Consider the following 20648-nt stretch of genomic DNA (forward strand, 5'->3'; position numbering starts at 1 on the left):
CAATCCAAACATCATAAAAACAAAAGAAAAAATTAAAAAGCATGTTTTTGTAGGGGAGAAACCTTCCCTGTACCCCACACCATATATATCAACTATGAGATCACACCACAGTGAAGAAAGGACAAAATTCCCCAACCCCCCCCCCCCATGCACTGCAGTTTCACACTGAAAAACAGCACATTCAGATCAGCTGAGTTTCAATCAAACTATATCAGCTTTGTATAGTTCAACAAAATGACAGTTTGAATAAGCATATGCAACCCATTTACAAATATGTGTATTTATATGTCTGTGTGTATACGTGTGTGTATATGTATATATGGTTTGCCATTAAAATCTCACAAAACAGTTACAGGAACCTTGGAAGGTTGAATATCACTGTTCCAAGGTGCTGTAAAGTCGATTTTTAAATGTTTGAATCCACAACAGCGAATGCACACTCAAATTCGCTGTTGTGGATTCATTGTTTTGAACAGAGATCGCACTATAGTGGGGATCAGGAAATTTACCCTTGCCCTCACTGTAGTGTGATTTCAGAGTTTGTATATATAAGTAGTAGGGGGTGAAGGGGTGCAGCCCCCCACATGTGGGAGCCCCACTGCAAAACGTCAGTAGGAAATAACTGGAAGTGCAGGTAGGTTTGGTAAAGTCGACATTGCTGTCGACTTTCGGAAATTACTACTTTCAGTGTTGTGAACAGTCTGACTTTGGATTTTATGACATTTACTTTGGGTAAGTGTAAATCAAAGCATGTATATGTACCTTTCAGAAGCATTTCAAGATGTAGAACATGCATATAAATACTGAGCATGTGCAGGCAGCAGTGCCATTTTGAAAGAACAGCCAGAGTGTTAAAATGTATGAGTGCAGTCGTCAGTCTGTTTATAAGTTTAAGTTACAAAGCTTCATTTCTGATGTGTTTATGTGTAATAATGCTGCTTGAACAGAACCCACAAATATCCGTCTGTTTTATCCTGACCAGAAGAGCAACATGGTGTCAGAACCGGGATTAAAACAGCAACTTCTACAAGCTATGAGGTGCCAAGTTGAAGGTGAAGGCAGACTAAGCAGGTTGAGTGAAACAGAGCACAAACAAAAAAGGGCCAGAAATGAGCTAAAGGTAAAGAAAACTGCACAAATGATTTATTTGGCAAAGAAAATGAAATGGAGCATTTATAAGGCACAAAATGCATTATTAATCAAATGAGTAGTACAAAAATGTATTATTAAGCAAATGAAAGGCACAAACTGCATTATTAATTAAACAAAATGTTCAAAACCACAACATTTGATAAAACTAGCGCAACTATTCATATGGAGCTCAGAATTATCTTTGGTTTGCATAACAAGCATGCTTAAAGTAAAACGGGCACAAGAAAAGTATATTGAGCATGATAAGAGATTAAAAGGGTATAACAAGTACAATAAAAGGGCAAAATAAGCTTAAAGAGCAAGGTGACTATGTTTTTAGTAAAAGACTGTGTTTGGGCACAAACTACTATTTCACATTGACCAAAGCCATTCAAAGCATAACTAGAGTTATTTCAAGTATCTCAGAGTGTGTAAAGTGTTTGCAGAGTGTGTGCTTTATTACAGTGCAATTAAATCAAAGAGTTTGTTGTGTGCAAAGTACAGTTACATGGCAAAGTGCAGTCAAAGTACAGCCATTTCAAAAAGTTTCTTGTGCCGTGTGCATTCATTCGTAGAGTGCCACCATTTCAGAGTGTTTCTTGCACTGCGCAGAGTTATTTCGCAAAGTACAGGCATTTTGAAAGGTTCATGTGGTGTGTACAGTTATTTCAAAGTATTTCTTACACTGATAAGGAGTGGTTTCATAAAGTACAGTAATTTCAGAGTGTTCTTGTGCTACGGAATCTTATTTGGCAAAGTGCAGTTATTTCAAAGAGTTTGTTGTGCTACTGGGCATAATTACAAGTACTTGCATAAAGTTCTGGTATACATTTGTGTGTGTATGTTCATACATGATTTCAAGCACATTCACTACTGTGTGTTGATATGGCAGAGGCATTTTGCAGACCCAGTCCACTTGTGTTTGATCATAATATAGCAGATAATTGGAAAGTATTCGAGCAAGAATACAATATTTTCATACAACAGCTTTTTTCTGCCAAAGATGAATGTACAAGGGCATTTATTTTGCTTAATTTAGTTGGGTCAGAAGCTACTTCATTTGTGTATGCACCACAAGTATAGGCAGGAGATGGGGAAACCATCATATTGTGGTACCGGCTGAATCAAGGGAGGACCCAGATGGCTTAAAACATAAATTTAGAGAAATGTGCAACCCCCAGACAAATGTTACATTAGAGAGGCACTTATTTTACACAAGAGACCAAAAGCCAGGTGAAAATTTTGCAGCTTGTATGTGGTGTTAATAGTCTGCAGTGAGAAAGATTTTGCTTCGTGACAGTGATTTAATGTTAAGTAAAACCGTAGAGATTTGTCAAATCCATGAGCTCACAGAAAGGCACACAAGTATGCTTATAAGTGATAACAGCATTGCTTCAGCAGCCACTAGAGCAAACATAGACAGCATGCAACACATGGCAAGCAGAAACAGGCCTAAGCATATGGCAGCTGCAACCCCTGTGGGTGTGGCAAGGAAAACCCAGAGCATTCTAGCAAGTTCCAAGACTAGTTCGGTTAAAGGAGCATGCTCAGTACAGTATAAGAGTGAGTTAGCAAAACCCAAGTCAAGTCTTATTGTTAGCGAGTCAGCAAACCCAAGTTAGATCTTATTGTTAACTGTTATAATTCTGGAGCCAATCACGACTCTAAAAGAGATAAGTGTTTAGCATTTAGTCAGCAATGCCACAAGTGTAACAAATGGAACCAATTTCAAAAGTTTTGTAAATCAAGCAAACCTCATTCAGTATAATTGTATAACTGCATGTCAAAAGATAATTTCTGTAAATTGCATGTCATTGAATACAGTCATTTTGTATAAGGACTATTTCTCAAAGAGGGAGGATGTAGATCAGAGTGTGTGTATGTATCTTTAAGAAGCATTTCCAGATGTAGCACGTGCATATGAATACTGAGTGCGTACAGGCAGCAGTGCCATTTTGAGAGAACAGCCAGAGTGTTAACATGTATGAGTGCAGTAGTCAGTCTGTTTATAAGTTTAAAAAAATGACCAATAACATGAACAGTCCACGAACAGGCAAACTATGACTTCAATTATAGTAAAATTAAAGTGACACTCCGAGCTTAAAAAGAAGTTATTTTATTACAAATATGTAAGCACTTTCACTTAGAGCTTCAGCAGACCATTGACATAACAGTGGTAATAAAAGCATTTAAATAAAAATCACTATCCAATCAAATACTACCAATTAACTCATAGTTGATAATCTAAAAGGATACACCTCAAATTTCTTGTGAGCATCCAAATAAAACTGAATTTTTCACTGTTGTTTAATAATAATGTTAATATAACTAATGAATTTAGAAAACCTAGTATTTTTAACCCACCTTTAAAAAAAGAATTGGAAGTTTTTTTAATGACATCTGAATTACAACTCATAGAAATGCTTGACACCAAACCTTGCCACAAGTATTATAATTTAAGTTTTAGTGAAAATAAGGATTTCAAAGATTTGCTTAATAATGATGAAATCTTAATAACTAAAGCTGACAAAGGGGAGACTTAGTTGTTCTCAATAGGGCCACTTATGAATGTAAGATGCATGACATGTTGTCTGTTCCTAGATTTTATAAAGACTTCACTTAGTGAAGTCAAAAAATCTTTTTCTTTAACCGATTCTATTATTGAAGAATGGTTCTATACCAATAGGAGTACTGAATCTATTAGACAATTTCTTAGAATACTAAATAAAGATGAAGCTCCACCAACTGGTGAAAAAATCACAATTTATACCCACATACATCAAAAAAAAAAAAAAAAACATCATCTGACAGTAAAAAGCTTTCTTTCATCTAATGAAAACAGATTTCTTCAAGAACCATGGAGTTATCAAGACAAGTTTGAATAACCAAAAGTTTTTGTATTGATATTTAGCTTAAATTTAATAAATAAAATGATTAAAAAAAAAACATTGATTGCATTCAATTTTCTTATTAAGTCATCTTGTGAGGATTGCTATTTTCATAATTAATTCCAAAAAAAAAATTGAAAAACTCTTTTGTAATAAACTTTAAAATAAACTTTAAATACTGTTGAAAAGGGGTGAGTTGAGCGATTATAAACATAACATACTGTCTATACATATAATAGATATATCACATGTCACTACCACCGCTAACATCTATAAAATAATATACTATATATATGTAACTATACTGAAGTAAAATGGATGTAACATAATAACAGTATAAATGCTATAAATTATAATACACAATATGTAATAGGAGCCACAGGACATTTAGGTTTTTTTGGGACATACACATATATATACATTTCCTGTACACATATATACATTTATTTTACATTTATTTATTATAGTTTTGTATTATTTTTATGTTATATATGTGTGTGTGTTATATATGTGTATATAATATTATTAATATAATATATTGTAACAGATCATATTACATCTGAGATATGAATAGAATGATATAAAAGTATGTATTTATGAATTATATTTATTTCATATATATAAGTTATGTATGTTTCTATATTTTGTTGTTTATACAAATTTTAACAAGAATTTAAAGTTTTTTTATGAAAACTTTATTTCAATTATTTTTTAATTTGTTTGGTGAAAATTTTGATCATATTTTTGAATTGGAATTTAATTAATGCCATGGTGATCATTTGACAAAATTCTTGGCACTAATATTCGAGGCCTCTTAATGTTGTGTTCTTAATGGGTTTCTGATTTGTATTGTGCAACAACCTTTCTTTTCACATGTGTTTTGGCGATACATTGTAAGTTTAATGATTTTTAACCGATGGATGTTTTAACCAGTTGTCACTGTGGTTTTTTTACCTCCGTTTTGCTTGGTGGGCTTGGCACTTTGTTGTGGTTTACCTGGCACACTTGGTACACACACTTTTCAATTTCTTAGAATAGACAGCCCGAAATTAAGTCGTATCTTTGGTTTTCTGGAGATACATGAATGTTTGGAGGATCCACCGTTAAGACCAATAGTGTCTAGTGTTAAAAGCAAAATGGAGGCTTTAGCCATTTACGCAGACAGACACTTACAAAAAGTGGTGGAGACAGGAATCACATTTATCTCATACCCTTTTGATTTCAAAAATAAAATTGAGACTCTGAATATTTTGTCTGATGATTTAATGGTTACTTTAGACACTCAGTCTTTATATACTGTGATTCCTACTGAAATAGGGCTTGAAACTGTTAGATTTGAACTAATGAATTCTAAGATTTATTCAAGTAATATAGTTGACTTGTTGGTGGAAATGCTTGATATTACTTTAAGTTATAAATTTTTTTAATTTTGTGACAACATATATCATCAAGTTAACGGTGTGGCAATGGGAGCCGCTATGGATCTTAGTTATGCCAACTTATTTATGCAAGGTTGGGAAAGGGTCAATATTTTAAGCAGTAAATTTAATAAGAGTATTGTATTTTTTACACATTTTATTGATGACGTGTTTCTTCTATGGAGTCTTAATGAATTCATTACTTATTTAAATAGTATTAATGCATATTTAAAGTTTATTGCTGAGGTTAATAAAAATAGTATAACATTTTTGGATGTCATAGTATGGAAAGATGGAAATAGGTTATTTACCAAAACATATAAAAAGAAGTTCATAACTCCTATTTGCACTATAGTAGTATGCATCCGAAAAGAATGAAAGACAATATTGTAGATAGTCAGTTGATGCATGTAAATAGGCTTACTAAGAAATTCAGTGATTTTCATGTTGAAAGTAGAGCTCTTTGTGATAAGTTTTTTTCAAGGGGTTATCCTGTTGAAATATTAACTTTTTCTCTTGAAAACATAGCTGGAGTAAGGCACAATAATATCAGTTTAAATAAACGAAAAGGAAATGCCAACGAGTATAAAGTTTTGATGCAAGTTAGTAACAGTGTTGATAGTATTTCTATAAAGAATATTATTAGGAATAATTCCTAAAGTTCTAGTGAAACAGAAGATAAGTTAGATATTCAACCTACTTTTATAAATAAGAGGAGGAAGAGTTTTAAAAATTATTTTCAGAGTAAGCTTAATAAACCCAAAACAACTACTGTTGTGAAATTTGGGATGCATAAATGTTTTAACTGTAGGTTGTGTAATTATTTATTAACTGAGAGTTTAAAAGTTAATATAAATGGTTTTATTTATAAATTTAGGAATTATTTCACTTGTAAAAGTAAATTTGTGGTCTATGCAATAATGTGCCAGTCATGCCCCTCATTTTTGTAGGACGTACCAGCAGGGAACTTTAAAAATGAATATATGAGCATAAGCATGCTGTGGAGATAGGTGACACAAAAAATGCTATTGCCAAACATTACTCTAATAAGAAGTGTATGGTGAATTTTAGGTTTCTTATTTTGGAAGATGTACGTAATTATGATAAATTATTTGATGCTGAAGATGAGCTTAGCTGGTATGAATACAGATGGCAAGTTAGGTTAAATGCCTGCTTTCCGCCAAGACTAAATAATAGGGATGGTTTTGTTGCTTATTTGAAGCGAAAAGGTTTAAAGTATTGAAATGGTTAATTTATTTGAATGTTATGTGATACGTGATTGGTGCATTAGTAGTTTAAATATGTTGCTTTGTCTTAATAGCATTATTCAGTCCGAAGAAGTCACAGTTGGTGATGAAAGCGCTCACTGTTTAATGTGTTATTGTATTAAGAGTCTTTTTGGGAATCCAATACGTTCTTTTATTTTTATTTTACTATAAGTGAAGTCATAGTTTGCTTGTTCATGGACTGTTCATGTTATTGGCCATTTTTTTACTTATTAACTTGTTTGAACACTTCCACATTAATCCTTGCTGTGCGGTGTTCCTTTTGGTGTTTTCTGTTTATAAGTTTATTTAAGTTTAAGTTACAAAGCCTCATTTCTGATGTGTTTGTGTGAATAAAGCTGCTTGAACAGAACCCACAAATGTTTGTCTGTTTTATCCTGACCAGATGAGCGACAGTATGTAATCACTTGCACAAGTGTATTGCGAAATTTTGATGGTAACCACACACACACACACACACATAGATATATATATATATATATATATATATATACACTTTGGTTAAGCAAAATTACAGTACTTACCTGAAATTCGATACTGCGAGACAACTTCAGAGAACACAATCTACCAAAGTAATGGATCACCGATATTTTTTTTTTACAGTGAAACTAACCACTTGGCCACCAGGGTGAACTCTGTTCTGTTCCCCAGTGTAGTGTAATCTCGAGTTGGTATATTTAGTTAGGGGGTGGGGGCAGCCCCCCCGCATGATGGGTGTGGTGTGGGGGCAAAGCCTCCACTTGCATGGGTTAAATTTGCTTCACTTTTTTTTTATTGTGTCCTGGTGGCCAAGTGGTTAGTGTCCCTTTACAAAAAATCAGTGGTTCGTTAATTCGGTTGATTAAGTGTTTGCTGAAGTAGTCCCGCATTTCTGAATTTCGGGTAAGTGTAATTTCACTTAACCAAAACAGACACACACATATATATATATATATATATATATATATATATATATATATATATATATATATATATATATATATGCGCAGACACACACACACACACACACACACACACACACACACATACATACACCAATACACATACTCACTCACAGAATACTGACCAATTAGATTGCTAGTTGCCTATAAATCTAATTAGTGCAGGTCACCTAGAACTCATATTCAGTTACAGATCCCTTCCTCATATACTCTTAAGTCCAACAAACTGCTACTATCTGGAAAAGTAATTTAGCAGGGAGAAATATTAAGCACAGAAACACTCTGTAAAAGTTCTTAAACCAGTAAATCTATTAAAAACAATAAATACAAGAAACACGCATCCAACATATAAGTTACTATGTATGTATAAAAAATATAGTAAGAACAGAAATTGGGACCAGGACACAGATTATGCAAACTTTACAGTAATAAAAGCATTAAATCTCTAATGCAAGTACATTTTCTGATCAGGAAGTATAAAAAATACATCAGGAAGAATCTACATCAGAAATCAGGACGGAGAAAACCTATTCAAACTTTCAGCAATAAAAGCACTAAATCTCTAATGTAAGTACATTAGCTGATCAGGAAAAATAAAAGATTCAAAAAAGTAACAAATAACCTCCTCATGAAAGTGAATGCATAAACCCCAAAACAAGAAATGAAGCACTGTGGGGTGGGGTAGAAAGACAAAACCTATCTAGGAGTGAAATTACACACAGACAATAGAAAGACCTTCCTAGGCATTGTTTGACCACAGAGATACATTTGAAGACTGTATAAATAAACCAAATCATTAATGAAGATACATATTAAAATATAAATAGTGCATGCATAAAAATTACCATAGAAACCCAATTAAAGTCAACAAGCATACCATCAATTACAGCCATTTAAGAAAAATGATGAGAGTGAAGGGTCATTACTGCCACCTCCTTCCTCCTCCCTACCTTCAACAGTCTTACAAATCTCCACTTTTCCACCAAACATACACTGGATCAATGTTACATTAAAATTAATACAGTTGCATGCAGTCTCATAGCTCACTATTGCTATTGTCATAGCAATAATACTGTTGTTGGCAATAGTCTTATCCCAAACTTCTTACTGATAACATTAAGAAGGAAATTATGGATGGTTTGGGATTTTATTATTGCCAACAACAATATTATTGCTATGACAGCTGACATTCAGGAGACCTTGGAAATAGGGGTAACACAAGATGTTTACCCTTTAGGCAAAGGAATCTCTGGAACCAAAGATATATATTGTGAGTTAGGGTATAACCAAGATTCTTGGCGAATCAATGAAATTATTCTTAAGTTCTGGAATATGTTTGCCGTTATAACCAACACTCTCTGTTTTTCAATATTTCTTTAATGTAAGTTACAGGAGAGGTGCCAACCTTAAGAACTTGTGTGAGAATGCATCACGAGCTAGTGACTTCACACCGCACAAAAATAAGGGAACTTACAGATGTGGCAGTTGTGCACAGTGTTGGATGGTGGTCAATAACAGTGAGCTATTTTTACCAAGCTTGGATAAGTTTATTCCTTCTGATGGACACCACAACTGTGCCTCTAAAAGAATAGTATACATGGCATATTGTACCATCTGTTACGCATTCTATATAGGCAAGACTGAGAGATGTCTTAGACAGAGAATACATGAGTACTTATATAATCTAAACAGGGGCAAAGACACCAATGCCCTGAGCAGACATTGTTTAGTTTGTCTCTCCGTCATATTTAAATTCTGGCTGATACACCAGCTGCAGATTCCAGAAAGGGTGGTGATTGGGAAACCAGGTTGGAATATCAAGAGATGATATGGCAAATGTTCTTTCCTGTGTAAACCCTTGTTTAAATTACCACCTTTCTATAGTTCCTGCCTTGAAACTGAAAACAAACATTTTATAACATCTTTGTTGTCATGTTTAGGAGATTCTATACACTTTTGTAAATAATATTTGTGTACATATATTTTTGTAAATATTCGTAAATATTTTTCCAAATTGTTTTGTGCATATGTGTGTGTATATATGTTAAATAAGAGTATACAAGTTTCTGTGACATTTCTTTAAATTTTCAAATGCTGTGTAATTAACTTACAGCAACTCACATTCATGTTTTGATTATTTTTACAGTTTGTTTGTGACAATACACCATTCTAATGACGTTTCCGTGGCTGAAACAAAAGTGCTTATTTGGTGTGGATATTTTGTATTAAACTTTATACCACATTGGTTTGGCTTGACTTTGTCTTTTCCTACAGGTGTATGGACCTTTACTGGCTTTTTTTTCTGCACTGCTGTGGAATTTTGGCATTTATATTATTTACAGCATTTCCTGTGGTTACTAGTACAAAAATATCAGTTTGCAAACTTATCAAAACTTGCTGTACTTTAAAACATTATGCAAATACACTGCATTCATTTGAATGTCCAATCTTACCTAATTTTTAAACTTTGTAAAAATATATGAACTTTTTAACTGTATGAAAATACTTTTATTTTTGTACCTTATTAAAATGTCTGTGTTATAGGAGCTTTTCTCCCCAGGCCTCTGCTGAAAACGGACATGCAGTCCCAGTTAGACTTTCCAGGTAATCAAAAGCAAATAATAAATAACATATTTTTTTATTCTTGTCAGTTGCCATCTAAATGGTTACCCTTGTACTACTTTTTACGATGCAGCTTGTACATCATCGGCTAAACCTAAAAAAAACTGTTGTGGGGAGCATTATTGCTTACATATGTGTGTCAATTTTTGAAGCTGACACCAAAATGACAAGTCACTCGAATGAACTTTTGATTTTTAAAATAAATGTTTGTTAAATAAACAAAAGTCTTGCTGATTTAATGCAAACACTAATGGAACTGTATTGGAGTATGTAAATTGATGGAATGCTTACTTCTACTATAAAATCACTTTTATAACTGCACTTACATTTCTAGCATTTAGATTAATAACATTTAAATAAAAATCTTACTGAAAAATGTCAGTTTTTAAGAACTGCAGAGTTAAAAAATCGGCTATTTACACTGGCCAAAACCTATTTAAGATTGTCTTAACCTTACCCTTATATACAAGATATTAGAAAATGAATATGTTCATTTTCAGTTTTATTGGAGGGTTTATTGCAGTGATAATTTGCTATGGCTTTTAACCAGGGCAATACTTACCAGGGAGTTATGTCCTCTTATCAAACATCTATCATATAGTTCAATCACCTGTGTTTCCAAATCATTCTTATCATTAAAGATTCACCCTAGCCTAAGAAACTGGTAATAGCGAATATTTTCAAGGATATGCCCAGGATGACAGCTAGAAGCAAGTAAAACTGAAGTTTTAGAAAAATGTTTATGATAAAGTGATGTCCTAAATGCCTCATCCAGTAATTTACTTATTGTAACATATATATATATATATATATATATATATATATATATATATATATATATATGGGTCCACTTCAAAAAACTAACTTTCAAAATCCCTTAACTCAAAATACTGAGAGCAAAACCTCTAAAGCTCAAAATACTAAAAGCTCAAAATACTGAAAACACATAGGATACCAAACACTTACCATTTTCCAGCACAAGTACTTACTGAAACAAATAAAACACAAACCATATTACTCTTCTGCAAGTATAAGCAGGGGGGCAAGCCCCCTGCTACTTAAATATATCAACTCCAAGATTGCCCTTTAGTGTAGTGAAGTGCAATCTCGGAGTTGATATATTTAAGTAACAGGTGTGAAGTGCAGCCCCACATGGGGGGTTCAGGGGGGCTTGCCCCCTACCTATACTTGCAGAATAGTAATAGTTTCTGTATGTAGGTCTGCCGCAATATAGTTGTGTTGCTGTACTGTGTTTTTTTTTTTTTTTTTTTTTTTTTTAGATATTTTGAGTTTTACAGATTTTGGTCTTAGTATTTTGAGTTAGGGATTTTGAAAGTCAATATTTTGAAGCAGACCCATATATATATATATATATATATATATATATATATATATATATATATATATATATATGGGTATACTTCGCTTGATTGAAAACTCTTCACTGAAAACGAAATTACTAGGACCACCACTGAAAGCTCACTTCACTGAAAACTCACTTGACTGAAGGTCATTTTGTTGAAAGTTAGAAATGGCCTTTTCCCCACTGTAGTGCGATCCTGGAGTTAGTATATATAGTAAGGGGGTTGTGGGGGCAAAGCTCCGCACATATGTTGGTTATATATTCTCTTCTGTAAACAGTTACTCATTGCACTTGTAAGTATCACTGTGTATAGTTTAAAATGTTTATTATATATATATATATATATATATATATATATATATATATATATGTGTGTGTGTGTGTATGTATAATTTTTGGGGGGGGTTCAGAGAACTTGCCTCCCTCCGCAAAACACTGGTTTAGTGTTTTTATTTCAGGCCTTCATGGATCAATGTTTTTTGCTTTGACATTTTGAAGTCAAGGATTTAAGTGACAACATTTGTGCACACTGATAAACTGTCAGGCTCCTATAAACAGATAGACATGTTGTATAGTTCTAAATAGCTAAACATTTAAATATTAACAGCCTAAATATTGACACAAGATATCTAAACTCCTTAAAATCGACATAATAAGGTTCATTACTCTTTTCTGACAGACAATGAAGATACAGAATGAGGTCCTATAAAAAGTCTCCTGAATAGAAGTACCATACCTTTACAGTCAATGCGTTTGTTACGCAGGCCTTCTTATCAGATAACCTCGACACTAATATGAACTGGAAATAAGAATCAAATACATTTCTCTCAGACTCCCATGTGTAAAATTTTTGCAAGTGGAACCATTTCCAGATTTCCAAACAGTGCTATGTGCCTCCATCTTTGTTCCATCACATCAATGGATGACAGCTGAAATGTGTTTTGACTTCTTGAATCTATATCTGAAAATTTTCCTGCACTCATTTCCCCTATTCTAGTGATTCAATGTGTGTATCAAACGTAGACAGGAAGGGAACTTTCATGATGTAGTAGCACTGCTTCAGCCAAGGCAGCATCAGTTTCCTTCTTCTGAAATCCCCGTCATGACTTCCTCTGAAAAGTAAGGGTTACTTGTACATAATATTTTAGAGAATGGTTTGCTTATTTCTATAGTATGCTTCTTATATATTCCTGCTTGTAAAGAACATCTTGGTAGATACTGCTGCTTCTGCACAAGTTTAATTTTTCTGTGTACACTTTCTACATTGTTGAGCTGTTTATTTCAAAACAAAGGAATATGGATAAGAGGCCTTGCGTCTGATACAGCCTGACTGTGGAGTGGTAAGGAATATCACATGATCAGCAGAAGAAAAACACTATTTAAGATTAGAAAGGACTGTTACTAACTGAATGTTATTTCAGACTGTATTTCTAACATTGAATATATTGCATTCTCAGTTTTACTGTTTGCAGAGGTAACTGTATTGTGTGTAGAATAAAAAAAAGTCACCTTGGGATTTGAATTTTATCCTGGAGAAGCTTATTCCAAAGACTTTTGAGCTAGATGGTACCTGTGGTTTGAAATAATGCATTTAATAGTTTATTACTTGTGGAGGTTAGTTCTACCACAAAAAATGTCAGTATTGGACTTGTCCTCAAAGGAAGCATTTGTTGCAACTGCCAGAAACTGGATGACCCTAAAGAGAAACCCAAGACTCACTCTTAAATTTGTTGCTGTTACAAATTTAAATCAATGAGTTCATTAGCTGGGTCATTTTCCTGACTCTAAAAATTAAGGTGAGATATTTCTTCACTGTTTCTAATGTTTGCAGACTAGTCATTTGCAAAATGCAGACAAAGGCAATAAGTATTCAAAGGGCAACAAACAGAATTAAGAAATGGGGAGGAGGCTGCATAATGGTTAAGGTATTTACCTCATAGACACAAGATACTGGGTTTAATTCTCATTAAAAGGAAATTGGCTAAGCTTAAAATGTTCCTCAAGGGAAGATAGCATAGTACTTAAAAGAATAAAATGGATGTTAATAGTTTCATATACATACAGACTAAGCCAATATATTGTGGAGGACCAATGTATTAAGGACATGATCACATTAGGATCCTTCTTACACAATGTTTCACCAGAGGATATTTTGTCAGGCTATGGCTTAGCATAATGTACACAATTTTATCTAGCATAATATCTTGGAGATGCTTTTAAGAGAAAGGACTTCATTTGGCAGAAATTTCCTTTAAGAATTTGTGATACGTGTTTTTTCTTTTGTTTTTCTCCACTTCCCTGTGAAAATTAAGTTTTTGCCTAGAATTTGTCCTGGGATTTGAATCTACTATAAGTCTCACCACAAAGTAAGACAAACAAATTACAGAAGAAACTCATCATAATCCATAATGTTTGGTCTTCGATGCATCTCCTGCAACAGATCCATGAATTTCCAACACAATATATTCCTTTTTTCTTTCCTGAATTCTCACTTGAGAATAGGGTGATTAGGATTACTTATGTTCTATGATTTATTTATCTCATGGCTATGACAGGACCCAAGCAGTGGATTATTTATGTTCCCTATTTTCTCATCCTGTGGCTAAAACAGGACCTCAGCACATACTGAAGAATACTGAGGTACGCCAGGGGAAATAAGTAAAGAATCCAAGATGGAGTCTCTCATATAATACATACATCACATTTCCCATCAGCTGGTGGTGATAGCTGGCTTCTTAAAATCTACTGATGTCTGACTGACAGCAGTGACTGGGAATATTAGGATTTTTACTTCTTGCATTAAACAGCCTTGAAGTTAAACTGTTATATTAGATTCCTTAAGTAACATAGTCTTTCTCAAGCATCGCCAATATATACTACCAATACATGTAACCCAATATGAATTACAGAATGAGGCCATTCTGGGCACATTGCAGGTGCTGAAAATAGCACTCTTAACTAACATGAAAGACTGAAACAATACTAATTTCATCAACTCTATTTGTACCCTGACTTAGGAATGGAGGCCATTCCCATCATGGCATTAGAAACCCCAAAGACTTAAGAGAAATTTAAATGTGAGAAGTCATTATAAAACAGCTAAAAAATAGATGTGAGAAAACCACATACAGTAGACCACAAAAAGAAAATAAAGGTAGCACTGAAGACAAACTGCTACACTCATTGACTACAATGCCTTACATACAGAGAGGGGCAGAAAGTTATAAAACACCAGAATTTGCAAGCAGAAATCAGAACAGTATGGAAGAAACCCAGACATTTCCAATAGTACTAGGAGCAACAGTTTTAATAAAAAAAGAACTATTGTACTTAAATATGCTACCAATACATGCATCCCTGTACGGATTACAGAAGGAGGCATTCTGGGTACATTTAAGGTGCTGAGAAATGCACTCTTGGCTAACATCAAAGACTGAAACAATACTAACCTCATGCACTATAATCATACCCTGACTTAGGCATGGGGTCCATTCCCGAGAAGGCATTAGTCTTGAATAAATTAAATGGGGAGAAGCCATTACAAATCAAACAGGGCTGTACAATGACAATCCTGGTGTAAATTTGTGTCTTTCCACATATATAACCATTGAGACTAGCCTTACAGGCAGACAAAGCAGTATTTTGTGTGACTGTAGTGGTAACTTATTCTTTGGCTTGGAATACTCCAAAAGATATGAACGCAGTAACATGAAGACTTACGTGTACAGCAAGTGCATAATTGAGTTAGCAGTGTTAGCATCAAGCCCAGTGGTGGGTTCGTCCAGAAACAGGAGACTTGGTGATATGATGAGTTCCATGCCGATGCTGCACCTCTTCCTCTCACCTCCCGAAACACCACGGATGAAATCTGTACCGATCTGCCACAGAAAACAAAAACTCAGCTTGCTTCTTTTTACAGCTACAGATGAATGCTTTACTTCATTAATTTTTGTTCCTTAAAATAATACTTGTTAATGAGTCTGGAAAATATATATAGCATCAAAGGAAAGGAATGCAAACATGAAATAACTTATGCACATTACCTCTCTTTCTATATATAAAAATATATACATACATACATACACAAAAACATGCACACATGCACACATACGCGCACACATGGATGCACACATACGTGCACACACACAAAATCAACCCAGGCGCTGCTTTTGACCATAACAAAACTTATAATTTATTACCTTTAATTACCTGATCTTTCTACATGGCAAACAGAGAAACGAAAGGATGGTAAGAGAGGCACAAAGCAGAAAAGACACACTGCATGAAAAAAGGGGAACACAGGAATAGAAATGAAATAACTAGAGAAACGTTTGCTATAATAAATCAAAACAAAGACCAGTTCTGAACATTACCATGTCATAAGTACAAACAGAGTTATTTTTTTAATGAAAATTACTTATACTAAATAGTACATTACAAAGGACAGCACTGCCCTGACCGAATTTGGTTTGCATGGAAGGATTACTATAGTTAACAGAATTACTCAATTCTTTTTTCCTTAGGGCTAATATTCATCACTATCATTATCTTGGGAGTCATATCTATATATATATATATATATATATATATATATATATATATATATATATATATATATATATATATATATATGGGTCCCCTTCACATGGTCGACTTTTCAGAAAGTCGACTTTCATATGGCCGAGACCATATGAATGACTTTCAAAAAGCTGACCATGGGGAACCACTATCTCCGTACAGTGCGGAATGGGAAAAATTCCTCTTCCGCATAGTAGTGCAATCTCGGAGTTGGTAGATTTACATTACGGGGGGTGCAGGGCAGCTTGCCCCCCCTGCTAACAGCTGAAAGGTAAGTGTTTGGTGTGTGTTATGTGTTTATTTTACATGGTCGGCTTTTCGAAAGTCGATCATATGGTCTCGGCCATATGAAAGTCGACCTTCTAAAGAGTCGACCATGTAAAGTAGACACACATATATATATATATATATATATATATATATATATATATATATATATATATATGTATGTGTGTGTATGTGTGTGTGCTTGTATATATGTGTAGATACATTATTTTTAGAGAAGTTCTGTAGTACATAAAATATGCATAATGTAACCAACCAATCTGTCTTTAAGTTCAAGCAAGATTTTCCCCACCTCCTACATATTCATACGTCTGAGAGGCCTTTGTTTAGCCTTTTAATTCTGCAGATAATCCAAATGATTATGGTGTTGATGTACACATTTCCACATGTGTCTGTTGATAGAGTAGGCCATTAAACTATTTTAACAAGAAATTCAAACTTATTGTATACCCACCTTTGTATCTGCACAATCTTGTAAACCCAGCTCACGTACTACTGAATTCACTTGCATCTGTTTCTCTTCTGAGCTGTACTGCTGGCTGGACAGTCGCAAACTTGCAGAAAACTGCAGGTTCTCTCTGACTGTCAAAGTTCCCATGAGAGCATCTTGCTAAAATTAAGAAGCATACATTGAGTCAGCTATTAGTTTGAAATAAACAAATAAAAATGTGGATGCATTGCTGTGGCTAGAAAATACACATAAAACAGATTCTATTATACAGAAAATGTTTTATCATTTTTAAAACTAACATTCTGACTGATGACACTCAAATTCATCCGTACCTACAAACTAAGCAGTACCATTCTCAGAATACACCCTGTACAACAGGAGATCTAGAATAAACATGGGGATAATATATGTAGAAACATAACAGCAATACCAGGCAATCAATCACAATGACCAAAAGATGCCTTGCTATATACACCTTTAAGTAGACACACACACAAAAGATCATGCAAACCTTTAAAGCTCTTAATAATGTTTACTTCTCATATGAAATGGGGCTTTATATAACAATTCTGATGTAAATTTCTGTCTTTCCTCCGCTCATCTAGACTAGGCTTAAATGCAGAACAAAGTTGTACTTTGCTTTTCTCGATTGGGTGGGAACACATTTAGTTAACAACCTATTTCTCCAAGAGACTTATTTATATAAAAGTTGCTTTTGTTATGTAGATGCTTTTTACCATTTAAATGTTGCCTGTGTTATGTATGCATGATGTAGCACAGTACAGGCTTGATAACAAATGTGGCACAATGCATAGTTCTTCTAGCATGACAATGACAGTAACACCTCATAACATCTTGTGCACTGCGTCTGCACCTAGATGGCCCTCTAAAGGGCTTCAGATCCACACACAGTGTGCTCCAGATGTTCTGCTGCATGATCATCCCAGGGGCTGTACCTTCCATCACATTCCTGTACTTCTGTACTGTCAGTGGGAGCAACATTCTGCTCATGAATCTGCAGTGACAGAAGCTGGAGGAAGACAATACTGGGGCTGCAGCTGTCAGAGTCACCTTGTGCCTGGAGTGCAGGCTACTATCTTGCAATCTATGCCTAATGCAAACACCCATGCAACTGGCATAGCATTTTCAAGACTTTAGATCAATACATTTTGAATGAAAGTTGACAACAGGATGCTGCAACCATAGATACTATGCAGTAAAGCAAATGCACCAAATGAGTGGAGCTCTGCATTTGTTTAAGATAAGCATAAATAATAAAAACTCAATGTCATTCATGTTTTAAAATAAATGCATGGAAATTGTAACATAAGAACTCAGACAGTGAGATTTTACAAAAAACTTGTGGTGTTTTATTTGAACACAAACATTCATTCTATGATGCACACATTACCAAATTTGTGGTGGACAACAGATGCCTAATGTGGCTACTACATAAAGGGGAAAGGACTGGCACAGAGTAAGAGAGTCATGACGATTTCCCCGGTCATTTAATGGACTATGGATTTCCAAGAGGTCAATCAGGTGGACTACTGAAAGATGTGGCATGGTGAAATTGAGGTTTGGTAGGATCGCATGTAATGTAGCATGGGCACTAAGTTGCAGCAACATCACCTACACACCGTGTGCATGTGCATGCATGCATCTGTTTGTATGCATGTGTGTGTGCTTGGGGTAGTATGTGCCTGTATGTGGCTTCCTGAAGCTGTGCTGCTCTGTACTGTGGACTGTTATGGCTTTCAACAGAGCAGTGCAGAGCTGCTCTGGTTGAGTGAGTTACAGCTGTGCACATTCCCACTTAATGAAATATAGTTCCAGTGGGGGCTGTACATGACTATTAATTCCTAAATATCTGAATAGAGCAATGTGACATAATTTTTGCAGAGAAAGTTACTGCATAGCACCCCTGATTGAATATGTCCATGAATCCTATCCACATTCACAAGTATCATGCACTCCTGTGGGTAACCTGGGAGATCATCTTTCTGGATTGATTTTTGTTTGCCACAAACACACTTCACAAGATACAGCTTGCCAAGAATGAACCTGGAAATGGGTGTTTCTGGAGGGAATTTAACCTCCCAAAACATTCAGGTAAAAGAAAAGGCGGTGGGATCTTTAGAAAAAGAAAGGAGCAAATTACAGAGAGATAAATGAACTTTGTGGGAACAATGCATGCCCAATAAGGTTCAGGAGGAGGAGTGAGGTTTAAGGGAAGGCAGGAATGGAACAATTTATGAAATGCTTGCATGAATTATAATTGCTAAATAGAAAACATATATGTATATTGCATGAAAATAATAAATATGTCACCATGGTTGGTATTCCTTTCTAGGAATGTATGTGTACTTATGTCAAAGGTATAAATAGCTAATCTGGTGTCCAGGACCAGCCCCCGATCTGGTGGCTTCTCCTAAACTTTAATGTGTAGAACAAAAAAAACAATCTTCTAAGCTGGAAATGCTCTGAAGAATGATCAGCTTTTGTCAATCATGCCCTCTAACACTTTGCACCCAGGGCTGCTGCCCCCTTTGCTCCACGGTAGCTATGCTACAGACGTATGTTACCATGCAAATTAGGATTTAATAAGGACATTTAAAACTATTTACTCTTACGTATTATGAACTACCTCTGAGGTTGCACTCTCACAAAAATAAGGGGCTCACTTTCGATGATATACATGTCAATGAGATAAGTCTGTAACAATTTCAGTGGTTCCAACTGATTCACCTAAAGTATGTGGCATGAAACTAAACCCACGTGGACACTAGGAGGAAATGAATACTCTGTACAGAAGGCAGCCAGCCAAGATATTATTTATTTTTTACTTAACAAAGAAAACAAACAATCAGAAAAATAAAAATACAGAATTTTGGTATGGTTGTTTCTTTCATAAAGACATTTTCAATGTTGTCCCTTAAGTGAAGTTCAAGAAATTGACTAGGAATTATTTCACTTATCTTATAAAGCTGCTTGTGCTCTGCATATAATAAATACACTATTTCACAGCTCACCACTGCACATTACAGCCATTTAGGATTTCACTCATACTTTGCTAAGTGTGCCTACATAATTAGTTAAAAAAATACAGTAGAGAGTTGATTATCCAAACTAACTGGGACCTAGGGGAGTTCGGATAAACATATAATTAAACCAGATAAAAAACTTCTAAAATCTTGTTTTTTTTCTGCACGCAGGAATACACATTTCAACCATTCAGTAATTCTAATGGACAACAAAGAATATTTTTCACACATGAGCTGGCTACAAGCTCAAAAATGCATGTTCGGGCAAATATGTACAATGTTTACATATTCAGAATTTATGATTTTTTCCTACTCAAAGTTTGGAAGGCTGGTTCTGATAATTGATGCTTCTGATAATTGACTCTCTACTGTACAAACTTAAAAGATGGGAAATCTGAATTTAGGATTACTTGTTTATTTCTGTTTGTTGAACACTTGGTCACAATGAGCCAAGGTCCATTTAAAGGGAAGACCCAGGAAGAAAACCTTCAGAAACATACAGTATTTATTACACAATGTCAGTAAGTAGTGATTCAGTTTACAAGCATTTTAATACAGTAAAATGACATGCAACAGCAATTATACTACAATGTATGCAATTCGATGCTGGTGACAATAGAATGCAATACAATACAATATTG

At 34.5% G+C, this 20648-nt stretch overlaps 1 protein-coding gene across 1 annotated transcript in view; it reads right to left on the minus strand.

Annotated features, from left to right (window-relative positions):
* LOC122789302 (broad substrate specificity ATP-binding cassette transporter ABCG2-like) overlaps positions 1-20648 on the minus strand; it is a 707388-nt gene that overhangs the window by 440045 nt on the left and 246695 nt on the right. The window contains exons 5-6 of the mRNA XM_044056623.1: positions 16967-17122; positions 15370-15527 (exon numbers count right to left, since the gene is read on the minus strand). Coding sequence (XP_043912558.1) covers positions 15370-15527; positions 16967-17122 — 314 coding nt within the window. The remainder of the gene's footprint in view (positions 1-15369; positions 15528-16966; positions 17123-20648) is intronic.

Source organism: Protopterus annectens, chromosome 14.part0, assembly GCF_019279795.1.
Source record: "Protopterus annectens isolate FY-2018-M chromosome 14.part0, PAN1.0, whole genome shotgun sequence".
Classification (NCBI taxonomy): domain Eukaryota; kingdom Metazoa; phylum Chordata; order Ceratodontiformes; family Protopteridae; genus Protopterus; species Protopterus annectens.